The 21,780-nt window shown below is 29.0% G+C and overlaps 1 protein-coding gene across 1 annotated transcript in view; it reads right to left on the bottom strand.

Moving 5' to 3' along the window:
- The window catches only part of LOC107454074 (cysteine-rich venom protein AnHyalC), a 154,583-nt gene that overhangs the window by 58,773 nt on the left and 74,030 nt on the right, over positions 1-21,780 (bottom strand). Inside the window, exons 2-3 of the mRNA XM_087156743.1 lie at positions 7,638-7,918; positions 2,751-2,847 (exon numbers count right to left, since the gene is read on the bottom strand). Coding sequence (XP_087012869.1) covers positions 2,751-2,847; positions 7,638-7,918 — 378 coding nt within the window. The remainder of the gene's footprint in view (positions 1-2,750; positions 2,848-7,637; positions 7,919-21,780) is intronic.

The raw sequence follows: 21,780 nt of genomic DNA, 5'->3' as shown, positions 1-21,780 counted from the left end.
TTTTTCATATGTCTATAATTTTTCTTTGTTTTATTCTTCATTTTGAACTTATCTAATGAGTTCTGTTTACTTGCAGCTTAGGCGCGGTAAATGAAACTTATTGTTTTTCTTAACTTTCTTCGTGTATTCTTGTAGTTATTTATTATATATATATATATATATATATATATATATATATATACATATATATATACCGTAAACCGGGGCGAGTCTACCCATTTTTTCAGTTTGTCAAATTTCAAGTGGTCAAACTTTTGTAAATATTAAAGAAAAAAGGCTTTTAATAGGTGCTTCGGAATCGCTATTTATCCCTCTTTAAAGCTGTGAAATCGATTTTAGAAAATATTAACAGTTACGCTGTTACTGTATATTTTTATAGAACTGCTGACAAATCTCTCGTATTGGGCGAGTCTACCCATTCTACTAAAATGAATGTTAGCATTGTAAATAATCAAATTTTACTATTAAATTGTTATTTTAGCTACTATATAGGATAATTATGAAGTAAAATTCATAACTTCGTTATATATTCCATTTTTTTATTCATAAAATAACACAAATTGAGTATTTGATCGATTATCATATTTTGTTTTTATAATCATTAACATTATAAAATAACATTTTTTTCTAATTATTGTTGATAAAAATAAATTAAAATTAATATAAATTTACATTTAAATAATTAATAAATAATAATAATTAAAGATTATTAACAAAATCATGGCATTTTTTTGTAACATTTAAATTCATTTGTTTTGCGAATATAATTTCGAACCATCTGTAATAATAAATAATAATTTATTTAACTTGCATTAAATAAAAAAAGTTAATTTTGTAATATAAAAATTGAAAAAATAGGTAAAATAAACATATTTTATATTTATATTTATATTTAACCTATATATTTTCTTATTAATGATAAATTTATCAATGCAGAATTAAAATAATATACTCGAATTCATTTAAAATGACTTCATTTTAATATAAACAAAGTTCTAAATTATATTATTATGCTTTATTAAAACTAAATATGAATGGGTAGACTCGCCCCGCGAATTCTGGCTTTTTGTTTACAACAGCAAAATTTACATTCTTTTTGTTTTTTTTCATATAAAATAATGTAATCTTTGTCTTGGATAAATTTATCACTTAACCAAAGTGAAAATAGTAACAATAATAATATATTTACGGAGCACCAACTAAAAGTTTGCTGATTTTCAATACAAATCTCTCAAAAGACGTTTGAACAGGTCGGTTAAAAAGACACCAAATAAATAAAAACGGGTCAAACTACTACAGCGCCATCTTCCTTAGAGTCTGAACTAAGTCCTCCGTCGGTAAAAAAATTTTTATTTGTAATTTAAAATGATGAAAATTAAATAAAACTAAAATGGGTAGACTCGCCCCTGGATGGGTAGACTCGCCCCGGTTTACGGTATATATATATATATATATATATATATATATATATATATATATATATATATATATATATATATATATATATATATATATATATATATATATATATATATATATATATAAAAGTAAGTGTCGAAATTATTTTAAAATATATTTTTTAATTTTTCATTAATTTTTTATTTTTAATGCGGGACTTTTTTGTAACATCGGGGGCAGTAGAAACATTTATTACCACAAAATCTATATTGGTAAATTAGGTAGTTATTGCCACACAACCTAATACCACAGTTAATTAATCATCATTATCGTCAATAATAGTTTGGGGATTTTTTCACAACTACCTGAAATGGAATGGCACAGTTAAACCTTGACCCATATAAATTAATATTGCCCAGATTGAAAAAAACCAACATATTAGCAACTAAATTGTAAAAATAGAATAAAATAACTAATTCCATTATTAACCACACACAAAGCTAATTTCTCTCCAAAAAAAATTCTCATGATTAGAACTCCTATTTGGGGAGGCTAGTGGTTGAGCAAATTTTTTTAGTGTCTTTTTCAATTTTTTCCACTTAAAACACTTAAAAAAATATTTGTACGGTAAACAAAAAAGTGAGCTCAAAGGACATAAAAGTAAACTCTGAAGTTTTACATGCTAGTAAGAATATTCTTCAATATATACAAATGCAGGCAAATTATGGGCAAAGGACTCTCCTGTGAAAAAGCTGCTTCCGTGAAGGTCTCTTGAACAATGATTTTCTTTTATCAATTTTAAAATTAAAAAATTAAAACTTTTCTTTGCAGAAGTACTTTTACATGAATACAATTCTTGAGACTACTTTGAAAGAAAGCACTTCGGAAATAAACATTTGTTACATAAATAATAATTTTAGTGATTTAGAGAAGAGAAGGTTTCGTCGCAGAGGAATACGAAATTGACTTGTAACCTTCTTTTTAATTATTTATTTTTTTTTGTCTCCGCATTTTGATGCTTTGGATTGTGGGTAGTTACTTATCAGGGAAAGAGTAAAAAATTACTGCAGTTCCATCTTGTTTTTTTCGGGAAATGAAAATATCCTTTATCAACACCTATATCAAATATACAGAACTGTTACTTTTCAGGAAAAAATTTAAAGAACGGTGGTATAGTTAATAATAGTTCACTTTAGCTTTTACTTCATTTAAAAAAAAACACAACTGCTGCTATCCTCTTAACAGGCGTCACCAAGGGAAATGTATTTTCGCTGTTTCCAATTTATTAACCTCTCTTATACCAACGAGCTATATCTCGTGGTGATAGAATATTAATAAGAGAAAATATTTACTTGTTGCTCGGCATGGCCAACAATCGTGCTCGCAACAGGGTATGCGGCAATTTTCTGCCCATTTTTGAGCTAAATGTGCCAGCTCATCATCCCACGTCTGAAAGTAAGTAAATTAAAATTATTAAAATTATTTGTTGGCCGTTGAAATATTAAAATGTCTACACTGAACTCATTTGAAAGTAACTGAACCACAGAAAATTTGAGCAAAATTAGTCGAATAGTTCCTGAGAAATCTAGTTTTAAAATAGTCATATTTTTGAAAATCGATTTCTCAGGAAATATTCGACCAATTTTGCACAAATGCCATGTATTTTGTCATATAAAATTACATTCTTTAAAATGATTTAAAAAAACTGTATACCTTACAATTTAAATTTAGTTCGTCTATTATTAAATAGAATAATAAAAAATATATATTTACTAAAAAATATTTTTTGCATGGAATGATCTCTAGATAAACGAATTTTATAATTTTGTGCAGAAATGTTTCAGTTCGCTTAAAAAGTTCTTGAGATATGGCGAAATGCGCAAAAAATAAAATTAACATTAAGGGGTCCAAACTTTGGATCGCGCTCCTTACAAAACTATTGCGATTTTAATTCCCTGATTGCGGCTTACCCCCTACGTATTGGAGGTAAGAAATCCGAATCAGTCGAAAAAAGGCCTGTTTATTCAAAGAAATGACGCTTTTGGGCCTTATTTCGTAACTTAAAATATCGGCTGCTCTAATTAATTAGCATATTTGAGGTCACCCTCTAACCATTACAAGTGAGTTCTAAGATTATCAGATCATTACAAAAAAGTTCACACATCAAAAGTTATATAGAATTATTCTTTATATGCGCAATTTGCAATTTCCATGTGCAGTTGTTTAATCAGGCTTAAATAAATCTTTTCAAGAGAAAGTTTTTAAATTGCAAAAGTAACTTTGAAATATTCTGTTAACTCTTTTATTAACTTTTTTTTTCTTCAGATTTTCAACAAAAAAAAAATGATGTCAATTAAACTGTTTTTTACCTATTCTGATATTGAATTTTGATCTAGGCAGATTCAATAATTCATCATTAGGCATCTTAAAATTAGCGTAAATACATGGTGGTGGGGCCAGTAGGGACTGCCTCTATTTAATTTCCAATGAAACAAATATAAACTGATTGCAAATGTTATAAATTTTATGTCACATATTTTCTAGTTTAGAATGATTTTGTTGAATGATATATCTTCACAAATTGTAAAACATCAATCTCAAAATAAATAAAAATTAGGGTTAAACCCTTATATTAATGTTTTGTACAGAAACTTTTATGGAGATATTTTATAGAGTTTGTTGAAAGAATATGACTTAATATAGATAAATTAAAGCAGAAAACAAAGTTTTTGATAGGTATTTCTTGTCATACCTAAACTAAAGCAAACCATCAGTGAACGGTACCGTCTCCTGTTTTGGAAGTACAGTTTACATTGCTCCAGTGATGGAAATATCGCTGAGTCATATCCTCCGTGTATTGTTCATTCAGACCATTCAGTTAAAAATAGATTATTAAAATCAATTCATCTCGAGGAAGAAAAAAAACGTAGCGAAAACCCCAGTGAAAGTTTGATGTGTTTGGTAAGAATTGGAAAACAATTAACTCATTGCATTGAGAGTAAACAAGAAAAAAAGTTTTTCTTTCTTCAAAAGAATCCAACTCTGACTGACGAAGTGGATTAGAATTTCAATATAATTCCTCAAATGGTGAAAAATTAAAGTTGAAATTTACTGATTACGCCAACTCAATTAGAGTTAACAATTTTAAAACTAGTTAGGTTTTTTTTCTTAAAAAAAAAATGTTGAGCACTATCTTAGTAGAGTGGCAGCTGTTTATAGATTCTGAGATTATGGCGATCAATTAAGGAAAAAAAAAGGATGAACAAGTTTCATGTAATTATGGATTGTTTTTTCTCTTCCACAAAACGAGAGGTTTCTCAAATCTCAAGAGAAAAATAAGTATTTATACAAGTAATAATTTCTTTGTATATGCGTTTGAGCTGCTTCATCGCCAGAACCAAGACTGCATCGTATTACTCATTGACAAGTTTTTTGTTCATTTTGAAATTTCCTTTTGAATTCAGATTTACCTTTCTGAGTTTTTAATCGAGGTGGTTCCCCGTGCAGTGTGGGGCAATCTTTTTCATAAAAATTATTATCGAAAAAGTATAAATAACTTTGTAATTTCAGTTATAAAACCAGTATGATTTCTTTTAACATAATATTTTTTTGAGTTTGCATTAAATATGGTTTTTCGCTAATTTATAAAACATTTCCTCACTAGTCCCGTTCTCCCCTATAAATGTCATTCTCTAATCAAAAACGTTTTTTAATATATATGATTTAAAAAAATTTGTGAAGAATAATATAGTAACACCCTTCATCTGTTGATAAATAAATAATTTTTTTTAAAAAAAATGGTAAAATTCTTACCACCCGTTTAATTCAAGCACGAAATAACGACTTTAAAATTTTGTTCTGGTGCATCCAAATTATCGTCTTCATCTGAGGGTTAAAAGGTTTTCCATTTCAAACTAAATGTTTGTTAAAAGAAAAGTGTAGATATTTTTAAAAAGATTAAGAAGAATTTTAAATAATAGATGCTCGATTAAACATATTATTTGAGTGATAAGTCTCAAAGTTATTTAACAAATATCTTGTTGTGTGAGCGTATTTTTTAAATGATAAAATCCAAAAATATGTTACAGTTGAAGAAGATTAGTGTTGCTGTCATAACCCTATAAATAGTAAAAACTTGGACAGTAGTCCTGAAAATCATTAAAATATTATGCGATCAAAAATAGAAAGAGAGAAATTTTCGCATAGTTTTAGCACTGTTGAACACGAATTCCAGTTTCATCAATTATGATATGAATGAGATAAAACAAAAAACAAGTTATTATCAAAACACACTATGCAACAGGCACAAGCGTATCCTGTCAAGACTAAGCTAAAATAATTTTAAAATTTTTTTCTTTATTATTTGCTGCCCTTCCCGCTGCTCTTCAGAGAAACACGTTTTTTGAAATGCATCTCATCAAAATTAAGATCAACTATACTCAGTGTACATCGAAAGTTATACGATTTCTGTTGCCACTCATTTTTACACTTTATTCCATAACTTAGATCATTATAGAATGGTTTGCTAAAGTTTTCCCTTGCACTCACGGTCGAAGTTTCGAGACCTTTACACAAACTGTTCTAGAGTTCTAGGGGAGACAGACACACACATACCTTCCTTATATTATTGTTGATTTAAAAGAAAACATTAGTGTTGTTTTCTAGCATTAAGCTTCTTTCATACAAAATGAGTTTATGCATTTTTAAAACCTTTATTTTTGATTTCTTACGTTGGGTGAGTAACGTTACCGAATGAGTAGTTGGAAAAAAAACTGAAACCACGTTTTTATTTTGTTTATAGTTACTCTTTTCAAACGTACTTCTATAAACCGAAATAATGCAAAATCAACAGAAATTGAAATAATAAATTAAAGTACAAATCCATTTGAAAAGGTCGTGATAAATTTTCACTATCATGCGTTGGCTATGAACTTGCACTTTCGTTTAGAAAATATTTCCTTGATAGGAGCAATATTTATATTTTAACTTATGAAACTTAATTTTAAATGCTCAAATTATTTTACCCACCACGATAAATCAATATTTGTTAACATATGTGTTTATAATATTTATTTGCTACGCCCCTTTAAATATTGTCAAAGTAACTTTTATTTTGAGAAATTCTTAATATCTAAAGTATACTACTCATTACTAAAAAAATATTTTTTAAGATGACAAGTATGGTAATAGTGTCAATTTTGAAGTATACTGATTAATAAATCTGCTGAGTTTCAAAAATGCTTTTGCTTGATCGCTTAAAAAAAGATCAACCAATAACAAAGAAAAGAGTTTTTTTAAGGCAGGATACGTTTTTCGGTTGTGAGCATGATTCCGTAGTGTTGATCAAAAACAATTTATCATTTATTTACTTTTTGTTTTAAGGATATTTTACCAGGCATATATTGCTTTGCGGATTATAACTACGGATATTCAACTAATTATATAAAATAAATCGATTGAGTAATAGATATTAAAAAGAGTTTATTATTAGAGTAGATGACATAAAAAGGAGGGCATATTACTTTGGATGAGACTAATTGGGCTGACTTACAGCAGAGCTTTAAGTTAAAAAGCTGTTTGTTTATTCAAAAGTTTTAATAATTATTAAGTAGTTGAAAAAATTCCGATTATTTGAATCAAAGTTATTGAATATGGGTGCGTGCTTTCATTGTGTATATTGTCTAAGCAAATAATAATACAAAAAATGGTATTTTTGAGTCTGTCGTAATTTGTATTTTCTTAAATTGCTTCATGAAAAACTTCAGCCTGATAATAATTACCACAATTTCGTTGTAATTCTAAAATATGATTTTTAGCACACCTCGCAAATCTAGGAAAAACAGAGACTCTATTATTTCGTTTTAAAAATTTGACAAGGCGTCAAAACTGTTACTTTGAAATCCTTGCATAGTTTACTTGAGTACCAAAGTTATTCAAAATTAAAAAATAAAAATCATTATGTTCCTTAGTTTCGAGTTTCTTATATTCCTTTTTTGTTCAAGCATGTCTTTTCAGGAACGAATCCATAGAGAAGACAATTGACCTCCTCTATTACTTTATGAGCTTGTAAGGGTGAATTTTAACTCATGAAGGAATGTATAGAGGCGACAATTGTCCCCTCTATAGGCTTACTTCGTTTATGAGCTGTAGTGAGGGCACATAAAATCATATTTTAAAAACATGACAAAATTTATCAGATATTTAAAAAATATCAAATATTCCACATTATTTTGACTTACTAATTCAAGCATATTTGCAGCTGGTGGCATACCTCCCGCACCTTTTTCTTGACCAGTGGCTATCTTGCTTCTTATCTCGTTGTGATATCTTAGTATGATCTCTTTTTCAGTCTCTGGATCATCCATTCCTATCTTGAGAAATTCGCAACTGCTCTTACGTTGTAAGCAGCCTGTGTGATCTTTTGTATATCTCCTGTAGATGTCAGGACACTCTTGACTCATAATGAAAGTTTGTTGTAGAATAAATGTGATAATTACTGTAATCATTCTTTTCTTTGCTTCTAAAATTTAAATCATTGTTTTGAACGTAACAAATAATTTTTTAGAGTAAGTATTAAATAATAAAAAAATCTGATTTTAGGGCATCAATTTTAGGGCAAGTTAAAAAAATAAGTTTTTTAGTGATCTAATTAAGATAATAAGAAAATGAAAGTCTTATTCAAATTGCAATTTAAATTCATTCTTTTTGCTCTCTATATTATCTAGCTTATTTTATAATTGAATGACTTAATTATTTTCTCAGTGGTTGGAAAAACTATATTTTTTTAGATAGCTGCAACTACTTTATTACAAATCTAGTCAATTACAATTATTTTTTTTTTTTTGCAAAGTAATGACTGCAAGCTACTTTCGAAATGTACTTGCAGTAACTACTTCCCAACTTTTAGGAGACAAACTTTGTTGGGGAATTTAATTTACACCCCCAGTTAAAATAGTTTTGAATAAAAAATTGCCTATTAAACATGAGAAATTATAAAGAAATATTCATTCATGCTTACATGATTCAGTTTGTTACACAAACCATTTTTTTAAAATTTGTTCTTTTAACCTTTCCTTAATTTTCTTTCACGACAACGAATATTTAATTTAGAGAAATCTAAAAATCTGTCTAAGAAATATTTGAGATTATGTTAATTGTTTATTGCACATTTATTTCCTCTAAGAAAAAAAGTACAGAGAAAATCATGTTTCCTTCCATTGAAATAACATAAAGTATTTTTTTAGAGTTCTATGTGTGTACTACATTCGCATTAGAAGGTATTGCCAAAGTAACAAATTAGCTATTATTCGTAACTGTTATAAATATTAGTCATTATATATAATGACTAGATTGAAGAAAAAAAGTTGCTTCGATAAAACGTATTATTTTTATTAACGCTCGACCATTAACTGGGATTGCGAAGATTAGTGTACCAATCTTACTCGAAAAATTGGTTGTGCTTGAAACTTGTATCTTTACGTAGTTGCCAGGAATCGATACCAACTATTCTTTATCGTTTTTGTATTGCACTACTCACTTCCCTACTTCTTTTAAAAAGTAGTGCACTAGACTACCGACTACTTAAAAAAGTAGCAGTTGTATCTCTATTTGTGACGCGCTATTTCCGACCACTGCTTATTTTCATTTAGACATTGCCTCGCGAAAAGTAAAAATAAACTGACGTGAGCCATAAGTTGAGCAGAATTGAAAGGCTCACAGAAATATGAATATCAAGAGTTTTCACTTTAATACTAAAACATATAAAAAATCAACGCGTTCTTTCAAAGCATTGTAAATTGGCAACACTCTTGCCCAAATAGTTTTAGATCCATGCTACGGTGAAAAGTAAAACTGCTAGTTTAGTTGATGAGTTTATGGTTTACTTTTGTCATTTTTAAATGAATTTGTGAAATTAACTGTAATAGCTTATTTATTTGCTTGATTTTAGTTACATAAAATGTTTTACAAGTTAATTCTTTAAAGATATCGTGTATTAGTGAAGACAAAAATACATTTTGGAAAGTAAATTACGGTTTAATTTAATTATTTTATTTATCACTATTTTTCCTCTTCTTAAATTTGCATCGATATTGAATGAATTTATAGGGAAGACTGTATAATTAATCATTTTAAATTAATATCAGAATGAATACGGAAAAGCGTTATTAATGCGTTATTATTCGTTATTATTTCTTCCTCTCTATTTATTGTAGAACAATTTATCATATGATGACAGAATGTAATAAACAGAAGTGAATAAAAATATGATAGATACATTTATTACAAATAATAGAACTAAACTCTGAAATTTAAAAAAAAATGGAATTAATTAGAAAATTTCAAGTTTGTACACAAATGCACAGTATGAAAAACATTAACAAAAATTTACACAATCCTATCTCAGTTTAAAAAAAGCAACATTAAAATGAAGCTCTCTCTATCCTATGGACAATTCTATATCTATAAATGTCAAAGAAGTATTATTCATTCTTACTACAAATGTTATTGCACAGAAGTAAATGACACAAAATTATAAACTGTAGAGTAAGAACTCTACAATAATTGTTTCCTTTAGTGTTGTTAGAGAGAGCCGTGGGTGAAGAAACTTTAGTGAAAGCTTCGTGCTGACGTCATTGTAGATCGTTCTTAAATATTATTGTACATGCTTAAAACTACTCTGCATTTTTGCTATAATTATGATTATTAATTTACGCAGGTTACATCGTATTTTACAGCAATATTTTAATTTGCTCTTAAGATGCTATGCATTTAACGAATTAATATTAAAACAAAGATTTTAAAATTGTTGAGCCTTTAAACACTAAATTGTTTTTATAAGGAAATTCTACAAGCTATTTGCTCCAAATTTAATTTCGTAATATAACTGAAATAAGCATAAATCAATTCTTAATGTAAATAAATTGAACGAAATATTTATTTAATACAGATTTTTAACTAGGACACCATTAGTTCGCCTATATCTCTCATGTGTTTGCATATCACAGGTTTCACTTTCATGGACTAAGAACTTCAGTTAAAAAGAGAACCAGCGTAAAGAAATACATCCGAATAGATGAGTAAGGTAATACCTGCAGTTTTGTAACTATTTGTTCACTTTGAAATACAGACATCTTTCTACCAAGATAGTATTTATAATTAAATTTTTTCTGAGAACTCTGTTTTTTTGCTCTAGCAAATTCGCCTCTTAAAAGGGATTTCAAAATTTATAAACTTATGCTTTCAAAATTGTTTTAACTTTAAAAAAAATATTCACACTTATGAAAATAATGAAAGGAAGGAACGATTTTTTATTTTAAAAAATGAACAAAACAATAAAGCCTGTACGAAAATAAGGTATCAGATGATAACTAAGCTGCCCGCGGACATTTTTGCCCCACCGTGGCTTGTGACGTCGTTAGACAGTGGAGCCTAAATTGAGTTTGTGACGAGGTACCTCATTTGCTCGTCAAAACTTGTAGCATAAGAATGTTTTCGATCATCGTTGCTTAACCCAATCCTTGCTTTTAGAATTTCCATCCTTATGACCATTCGTCATCGTGTAGAGTCTAGACGATACCACAAGATGGTGGATAATTGTAAGAGAAGAGGAGGGCCAATGACCTATTGTAGGAAGGTTTTGCGAGTTGTGGAGTCCACTCTGTGTGAATAGTTCACAAAGACTAGAACAATGGTTCACCGACCTGGCAAAAAGGATAGATCCGCGCCAACAACACAACTGTCTGGCAATCTGTATAATCCATTACAAGGATAACATTCACCTAGAGAATTAATGCAGATGGCCTGTATGCCAGCTGCTCTGCATCTCTTTTACTGTGAGCCACAAAAGGATGGTCTAACATGGTGCCGAGAACGCTTATCGTGGACGGAGACGCGTTCTCTTCAGTGATGAGTCGCGATTCTGTCTGGGCATTCGAGACGTATTCTCATCTGGAGTCGATATCGACTCTCTAACATTGTCGAAAAGGACTACTATCGTCCATGTTGTTTTGATTGTTTTTGCAGGCATCATTGCAGATGGGTATACCGATCGTCATGTATTAGAAAGCGATACTCTGATAGGTCAACGGTACAGGAACGAAATCCCTTCATTCTTTGTAGGATTTTTCCGTGGAGCATATGGTCCAAATTTCATTGTTATGGACTATAACGCCCGTCCACACTGGGCTTAGTTGATGACGAATATCAGAAGATAACGGAATATTCAACGATTGGTGGGGCTTGCGATATCCAGCGATTTTAATCCCATGAAATACATATGGGATGCCTTTGGGTGCTTAATTACAGCTCGAAGATCAGCTCCAATGACCATCTATGAGCTCAAGATTGTTTTGGTGCAAGAATAGGAGCGGTTGCACACAGGGAATAATAGAGCAAACATTATAAAACACCGATGCGAGAGTTGTGTTATACCCTATTAGACATGATTGTTTTTCTCTGTCTGGCAGGGTGTTTATCAGCTGCAGTGCTGGACTAGTGACCAATTTCCTTGTTTAGGGTACAGATTGTGTCCATTCTTGTTTTCCCATATGATCTTATATCGGATGGTATTTTGGTCTGGTTTGGTTTTATTTGTTTTGTTAGATTTTTTATTGCAAAAAAAACTAGCTGTTCCTTCAATTGTTTTGAACAGTGTAATTCTAAGTTACATAAAAACCTAAAATTAATTAATTATAATATTATAAATAGGAATAATATTTTATATAAGAGCAATATTATAAATAAGAATAATATTTTAAAAAAGAGCAATATCATAAATAAGAATAATAATACATTAACTTATATTATTCTTATAGAATATTATGAATAAATGTTATTAATTTTAAAAGAAAACAGCTGTAAAGATTATGTATTTTCAAACTATTATCAAGTTACCATTCAGAAAATTTGAGCTTTAAATTTTTTTCCATATAAGAAGCAGAGTGGAACAAAATGGATCCTGTCGAAATGAGCACTCAATAAGCCAAATTTTTAAATCTATCAGTTTTGTTAAGAAATTAAATTTTTTTGTTGATAAATATTCAGTTATATAATAAAATATTTTGTGAAGAACAATAATATAATTTTCAAATCAAATTTAATTATTAGGTTTTAGGGAATTGGATTACTGCAGTAATAAAAATCACGCAGAAAATTGAAATGTTATTTACATTTAAAAGAAAAAAGAAATATTTTGTTAGAAAGTTATTAATTTTTATGGGTAATGGGATGCCTTTCTCGTTTCGAAATCACAACAAAAAGTTATAGGTTTTTTTTGTTTCGTTTTACAAATCTACTTTAAACAACTGAAACTTTCAACCGAATCTAAATTATATGTTTCAACGTTCAATACCTATGTTAGTTTATCAACAAGAAAATAATGATATCAACAAGCAAGAAGTAAAATATATACTAACACTAAATGCCTTAACATTTAATACTGATGTTGATTTATCAACAGATATACAAAATATAAATTAATTTTTCAACTTATTATTAATTATTAAATGTTAATTTATCAACAGATATATGAAGAATATTAAAAATGAAACTGGAACATTTTATTTTGCTAAATTATAAAGTCACCAAGATCTTTACGGAGGCGTGACTTTGTAAGCGTCATTGAAAGCTACGCTTAAACTTCAAAGTGCAAAGTTATTTTTTTGTAATAAATGCACGTATATTTTACTGAAAATACTTGCGTATTCTCAGTATAGAGAATACACTGGTAAAAATGGCACTTAACCTTAAAAAACATTTCAGCAGGGTGAACCGTGCACATGTATACCGAACAGTGGCACTTTACATTAGAAATATATCAGTGTTGATTATACCGAGCAAATACATACCGAGCAGTGGCCGTTTATCTTAAGAAAAAAGAAAGAAGAACATTAGTTTAGAGAAAAGCACTCACATCCCTCGATTAATCCGATCATTAAAATGTTAAACAGCGAATATTAATCTAACAGCATTTCATTCATTAACATTTTCCTTAATCTTTTGTAAGAAAAAACACAAAACTAAAAAATTAATTTTTAAAAATTAGAAGATTATTTTAATATAAAATAAAATTATTTAAAATTTTAAGAAATTTAGTAAATGCGAGGCATCGAAATACTTTTATATGTATTTCTGTTACAGAAAAATAAACGTTTCATTTCCTTATTCTGAAACCGAAAATAAATTTTGCCTGCAGTATTCGTTGAATTTGAGGCGGACATAATGACGTTGTTTGGCAGAAAAACTACGTAATTACGTTCGAGCAACTAAGTATCACTACTGACATAAAGTAAAACCAAGGTACTTTTCCGTTAACCGGGCCAAGCGAAAAATCGCCAAATAATGTAGAATTCCGAAAAATTTCTTACAACCATAGAAGGAATGTCAGTTTGGGATGGATGTATTCTCTGAATTCATTTAAAACAAGGCACGTTTTCCATTCTTTCTTCCATTCTAATATTTGTTTTAAAAAAAGATGAACATTTGGAATTTAGCCAGAACTGAAGAAGATGCAGTCTCTTTTTTTCAAGAGGAAGGTATTTTGGTAAAGAATGCAACATGCGATCAGAATCATGAAATGAAACTGTCTTTTTGTGACGGAGTGCGTTGACAGTGCAATCTTTCAACATGCCTCACGAAGAAGAGCATTTGAAAAAGGTACGCCATTCGAATTAGTCCAGATTGAGTTTACTAACATCTTTGTAATTTATTTACGGCTGTAGCGAAGAGATGACATCAGTCATGGTGTGAAAAACAACTGGATATGAATCATAATACGGTTGTAGATTGAAACAATTACTTAAGAGAAGTTTTTGAAGAAGTATTAATGGAGCGTGAGCAAAAAAAAAAAAAATCGGGTAAAGGAGAGCTCATTTACAAAACGAAAGAACAATGCCGTTGAGATGCACAACAGTGGATATTTTGTGGCGTTTGCAGCAAAAGGGGACTAATTCTTTCTAGTTAAAGTTCCAAAGCGTTCTTTACCAGTACTGTAAGACGCGATAACAAATCACATCGAATAAGGGTCAATCATCTATTCCTGTTCCTAGAAGGGCCACTGCACAACTAAAATGGAAGTCTACAGCATTTCAAAGTCAAACACAGGTACAATTTCGCTGACACTGTAAGAACTCAGACAATCGAACGACTTCGGGGAAGTGCCAAATGGTGAAATAAAAAACATCGGAGAACTTCTCACCATTAACGATCCATTTGAGTAAATTCTCATAAAGACATTACAGTATTCTGGAAAAGCCAATTATTATAAGCATTCTTTTGGGGTAAAACTGTTTTGTTTACCATTCATTAATATTTGTTCATAGTTGAACTTATCTCGCTTATTATTAATAAATATTTGTTTATAGTTGAACGTTTTCGACTTTTATTCCGTTGACTGTTTTGTCATTCACTTCGCTTGGCGACTTGGCTCGAGTTTGGTTTACAATTGGTGACATTTGCACGCGGCTGACGGAGAAGTACCGAACCCTATAAATCCTAGTATACGTTACATGCTTAACACGATTGTGAGAAATTTTGCCAATATTAAAATGACGCGTTGAGGTTCGTTGCCAACGCCAAAATTACGTTTGCGCAACTGCCGTAAGCATGAACATAGGAAATAGTAACCTGAAAATGGTAAAGACATAAACATATCATGAAAAAAAGCATACAAATAAAAAAAAAGCAATAAACCACCGAATCTCCCCTAATCTACAACTACAGATTGCCAACTATATCGCTCTTTCAAACGTCGCCGAATCCACCGTGTAACGTATACTAGAATTAAGCAGTAAAATTATCTCAATAAACAAACATACATGAAAATATGACAAGTATCAGTCGCATAACGAGAAACAAAAGTTGTGGTACCGTAGGTTATGTCAAAGAAAACAAAAAATATCATGGTTACCAAAAACGGGGTTCCAGCAGAATTGAAAAATTAAATTTTCTCGTCAAACCCGATTCTGCTTCTTTTTAACATAAAATATCCACCTTCATTTGCATAAAAATTGATTTCAAAGTATCGATTTGAATGTGCTTTTTTAAAAAAAATTAATTAATAAATTGGCTCTTATTTTTATTAATCTTCCTCCGATAATTTTTATCTTTTCAAAGAGTGTCTAATTTAGAAATTTGCCCTAACAGCTCTGTACACCACCGATTTCAGGCAATAGATATTTTGATTTGTAGTGTTAAGATTTTCATAGCAAAAAATAATTCAAATTATTGTACACTTTGTAACAGTTATTTCTTCAAGCAAACAACATATCTTTCTTTGCCTTCTAATAAAGCATCATGCAGTTGAAAACTTTTTTCAGGAAAAATTATGGTTTTTAAGTATTAAAAGGAACATTACCTGTATTATGGAAAATCATTTTAAAGTTACATTTATTGGAAAATTATAAAAAAATTCGAAGGCCTTTTTGAAGTAGCAAAAAGCGATGCTATTTATTACTATGAATCTCTTAGCTTTCAGCTTGCTCATATTTCCGTTAACAAGAACTTAATATGAAACAATACTATCATATGCACCCAAGACATCGGCTGCCCTTGCGATTTTTTAATTTTGTGAAAATTTTAATGTTGGAGTTAAATATTATAGAGTTATACTACTACTCCGGAGTAGTGAACGAATACTACTACTCCGATTTGCGCCGAAATTATTAATGTCATGCGCGAGAACTGTTGCCGAAGGTAACAGCTGCCACCGTGAAACGGCTAGTTCAAATGGAGTTCAAATGTGTAGTTAGTTCAAATGGCCACCACGAATAAGTCCATGAACGATTTCTTAACTAGCTGATATCCAGTAACAATTTTGATTAAGAATAATGCTGCAGCGGAGGTGCCAATGCTGAACAGATGAAAAACGGTTCAAACATTAGCAGCATGTGAGTTCGTGAACCAACTGATTTCCAATTATGCTCTGGTGTGTGGAAAAGGTGAAGATACACGTAAGGAATAATGTACAGCCACGAAGCGGTGATTTTGCTCTGACGGACAAGTTGGTTGCAATGGATGGCTAATGCATAAAGAATATCTGCATATACAATTACAGAACATTATATAAAACAATTTACTCACTATAATTTGTGTAACTCACGCTCTTGTAAGCATAAGATTTACCTTTCGTAATCGTTTTTGGTTTAGAGATTTAATAGGTTATATTTTTGCTTCAAAGTATGATTTATTTTAATTTGTTTTATCATCCAATTCTGCTTTAAAATTATCTGAATAAAAATTATTTCCGAATTATATTTTTTTAAACTCGTCTTTACAGAAATCTGCCGTCTCCGATCTCCTTTTTGTTAATAAATGACGCAGAAAAAAACAGCTGTTCAAATTGTGGCTAGAAAATATCCATACATTTGTATATTCTCGATAGCAAAACTTGAGTACGTAAAATACTATCATTTGTGTTTATTATTAATAAATTTTTATCGTTTCCTTGGTAGTGGTTCAAATGCTCCTAATTTTTAGTCCATTTGGGTCTGTTAAAACTCACTTTAATTGTGGTTATGATTTTCAAAACTAATTAAAGCTATTCATGAGCACTAAATGCGCAAATAAATCTAAATGCCATTGAATTTAAGCGGACACCTTTGTTATGAATTTACTTAAAATTTCACGTTATTTTCGCCTTTTGCTGGTATTCAACATTTGTACGTGTGTATATATATACACACACGTACAAGGGTTGAATACCAGCACAAGAAGAAAATAACGCGAAATTTTAAATATATATGTATATATATATATATATATATATATATATATATATATATATATATATATATATATATATATATATATATATATATATATATATATATATATATATATATATATATATATATATATATATATATATATATAAATAGATAGATAGATATATATATCAGAATATCCGATTTTCAATTTTTAATCAGGTTTTAAAATTTAGAGACATTTAAGATACGGAAGTTTCTTATTGGCTTAGTGGAGGCCGTTGTTTCAAAATAAGCCATAGACGATTCAGTTGTATCAAATATTTTAAAGATAACTCCAGTGGTGTTTGTTAGCTTATAGCAGAAAGGTTGTTTAATGCGCGCTCTGCAATACTTAATTATTTTTTATTAGTTATGCAGGTTACCTGAAAAATCAAAGTGATCGTGCTAGCATAAGCAGACACCGTCACCAGATTAATATTTTTAAGGTTATCTGAAACCACGAATTTGTTTTGTTTATGGTTATGCTTTTAAAACGTGTTACTATAAGACTGAATAATTTAAAATCAACGGTGATTGAAATAAAAAAAAGTTTTTGAATTAAAAGCAAAATTAAGGGATAAGTGGTACTAATTCGATGATGAGAAACGTAACAAAACACCAATATTATTCATGACGTCCATGATTATTAATTTGGGTAAAATTACAGTCAATTTTTTTATTGTTTTAATTCATTCAAAATCCTTGAAAACCACCAGAAAACCTTTTAATACTTTTCTAAGAGTACTAAATATTAAATTATTTTTAAGCAAAAAACGCTTACTTTCGTTTTCATCTGAAACGGGGAGTCACGTGATTATTCACGAACTGACGTCATTTGTGTCCATCTGCCGTTCCTTTACATTTGCTGAGCTGTGAAAGCCATCACGTTTTCGCTTTCGTTTGAATTTTAGTAATTAAATCCAACAATTTTAGATGGTAAATAACTATGAGAACACAGACAATTACAATAAATTGTGCCCCAATGTATAGCTTAATAAAAATGAAGCTTAAAATAACGCATTTTTATAATATTTTCTAATAATAATATAAAATTAATAATTTATATGGTACTCATTGAAATATTGTTAATAGCTGATGGTTCTGAATATTAGAGTTTTTAGTTCAGTAAGAAAGGGTTTAGAATGAGTTATAGATGTCTGGTATTACTAGAGCCCCTGAAATAGACAGGCCGACTTATCATTTATTTTGGAGCAAAAACTTTTCCTCCAATAATGAAGAGCTACAAGATTTGGCAACTTATCGCTAAAAGCGACGTTAACCTCAACTATAGGATGATCGGTAAAGAAAAGCGTGCAACGATTAACATTGTTTTTCGGAAACTTTTTTTTTTATGCTTATACAAATTTACTGCAAATTTTATGACCGATTTAAAGTTTTAAATAAAAAACTGTGCATTAGCTATATGCCAATTACATAAAGTTTTTTATAAATGATTTCAAAGTAAATTTGGTACTAAATTTTATATTTCAGTTAGATCTGGGTTTTTTAAATATCTTTTCAGATCTTTTTTTAACAAAATTAAAATGGGAAGAAACCTGTTTTGACCTGAAATATTTTTAAGTATGTTTTTAGAATCAAAATAATCAAATTTCTGGTGCAATATTCTAAATGTAAATGTCTACAATTGTGAGAAGCAAGAAATTTTGTTTCAAAATCAAGAATTGATTATGTTATTAATTAGTGTCTTTAATTGAAACATTGAATTTTCTTTAAAACATTTAAGGACAAGATGAATTAAGATTTTTAGCCATTATTATATTAGAAACTAGAGTTTTATGGGGAGGAGAAGAAACGACGCATGATAAATTTTTAAATAATTTATTTAAATAAGCATCTAATTTCAAAACACATTTTTAAAACATTTATATGTTTGGAACATTGGAAATTGTTGGAATAACATCAGGTCTTAATTTATTGTTTCCATCTTTTTTACTTATTTCCAGTTGAGATTCTTCAAAATGAACCTGCAAAAATATTTAGAATTCTTTTTTTAATTTTCATACTTAAATTAAATCACATTAAAAATAAATTCGAGTTTGCAATTTTCAAACATACTTCTATGAAATTTTCTAGCACAGAAACTAATTATTTCAGCAATTTAAAACAAGAAAATAAAAATATTAATAGACCCAAAAACATATGAAAGATCGCATATTAAATAGATATATAAAAACCGTTTGTATTTTAGGCGATATATTACCATAAATAACTAAAATTCAGACTAAAATTAGCCAAGATTAAGAAAGTAACTACTTGATCTTAGTGAAATAAAATGGAATACAATAAAAAACAGGTAAATATTTGTTTTTTACGAAAAGAAATCCTTAAAAGTGAATACAAAACTTGGCGATCATGAAATAAGTTTGGCGAATACTTATTCAGCCAATCTCTTACCTATATTTATTAGTTTTATTGCGCATAAACTCTTAAATTTGTTAAATAAATCAATAAATGTTGTTTAAAAATGTTTATCAATAAATGTTGTATGTCATTAAATGTCATAAAAGTCAAAATTTAAGTAAATATATACTTAATAAATGTAATTTTCAATGAAAATTCCTATATTTGGTACATAGTTAAAACTGTAAGTTATTCGCCTATTTTTTTAAAAAAAAATAGACGGAAACAAGCACTTAAAAACAAATTTTAACAACTTAATATCGTTTATATACTACATATATAAGTAAATAAATCTACTAAATTATAAATAAATGAGTATTTACCTCACATAAGTGAGCTCCACTTCCAGGCTGCCAGCTGTATCTTCGGCAATTTATTATCCGTTTCTTCTTTCTTTTCACGTTTGAAGGAAATCTGAACATGCGGAAGCCTTTTTTTGAACTGTTTGTGCAATTTACTGCCGCACAACCACCCATATCACTAATTTTAAATATCCAAATAGTCCTCAAACTTACACGCTAATACTAACATAACGTTAACTTGCGAACTAGTTTGCTCCAATTTAGTTGACAGTTCAGCTCTCATAGTATAGTAGCCTTAGGTATTACCAATTAACATTATGCGTCATAAATACAAAAAAAAAATTGTTCTTTAATTTTTTAAACTATACATTAATCTTAATTTTACCGTGTATTTCAAATTCATTGCGGAGATTTATTTTCATGTTAAGTAAAAGAAATGTTGAATCACTTTTTTACATAGAATTGTTTTAGATTTTAAAAGGCAGTAAAGCTTAAGTTATTAATGTTATTTACTCCTGCGTAAATTCAAAGCAGGGAATTGTCTTCAACATAGCAGTAGTTTTTTGAAAAACTTGTGATTCCAGTAAAACTTTAAATTCATTCTTTAAAAAAAAATTTTAAAGTAAAAAAACATTTGCACATTCCAGTAAATTTTATCAACTTTATTGCAATTGTGTTAATCTGTGTTATCTGAGTATATGAAATAGAGCATATGCATTTATTTTGTTCCACATTGCAGAAACGGGAATTAAATTTCATAAATTCATACAAAAAGAACTTTTCGACATGACAAAGTTTCTGTTTACTCAAAGAATAAAAATATTGAGAAAATATTAACATTATTGTTTTTTTTAAAATTATTTAATAAATAATAAGGAATGTGCATTCGAATTTCTTTTCATTTTGTATAAGTTTACTTTTTTATTATTATTCTTTAGCTTTAGTCAAACAGAAACGTCTAGCTAAATGATATTCGCTGAAATTATGTGGGTAAATTAAATAACATTAAGTGAAATTTTAAGTATAAGTATATTATGGTGATGATGATGGACATATATATTTATATGAACTAGATTCTTGAAAGTGTTGATAAGTTTTCGGCGGAACCAAATGTTTAACCTGAGACTTTTTCAACTATTTTAATTAAATTATTTTACTTATATATGTAAAATGTATTAATTTTACTATTTTAGAATTCATCATTGCAAGCACTGACAAACAGTTTACAAAAATAAGGAGAGAAATTAACAATAACCATACTTTGTAAATACTATATTACAGAAACAGGAATTAAAAATTATAAATTTAAAAATAACTTCTAACTGTAGCAAAATTCCTGTTTATTTAAAAAATAATAAATATAAGCGTTAATAAGTTTTTAAATATATACTATAGTAAACTGCATACTGACATAAACTATAAATATTCACATAACTAACTTAGTAAATATTTACATAAAAGGAAAATCCTTCAGCTCTAGTAAAAAAAATAAAAGAAGCAAAATTAAATTATATTATTTGAATTATGGAACATTAGCACATAGATTGTAACGATGATGGATTCATATTTTTCAATGTACTTGACTAATGAAAACACTGATTTGTTCTAATGCAATACTGAGAAATAAAATCATTCATCCTATATCTAAATGTAGAACACTAAGCCTACACGGAGCACTACACGAGTGATCACGATTAGAGTGATGCTGCATGCCGAAATTAGTAGATATTTTAGCCGTCAAAGACGTTACCAGGGTGCACCACGGGGAGGTATATTATCGCACCCCCCTGTATCTAATATATTCTTTGATCTTTTCCTTTTATGTGCCTGTTGGGAAACATAAAATCGCCTTTGACGGAGAAGTAACAGCTATCAATGAGGTACTGACGCAGCTCATTCCAGGACACCTCTACAAA

This window comes from Parasteatoda tepidariorum, chromosome 2 (genome assembly GCF_982258835.1).
Source record: "Parasteatoda tepidariorum strain Cologne lab strain chromosome 2, Ptep-v5.0, whole genome shotgun sequence".
Lineage (NCBI taxonomy): Eukaryota > Metazoa > Arthropoda > Arachnida > Araneae > Theridiidae > Parasteatoda > Parasteatoda tepidariorum.
Note: the sequence above shows the minus strand (reverse complement) of the source record. Positions and strands in the feature narration are given on the sequence as shown.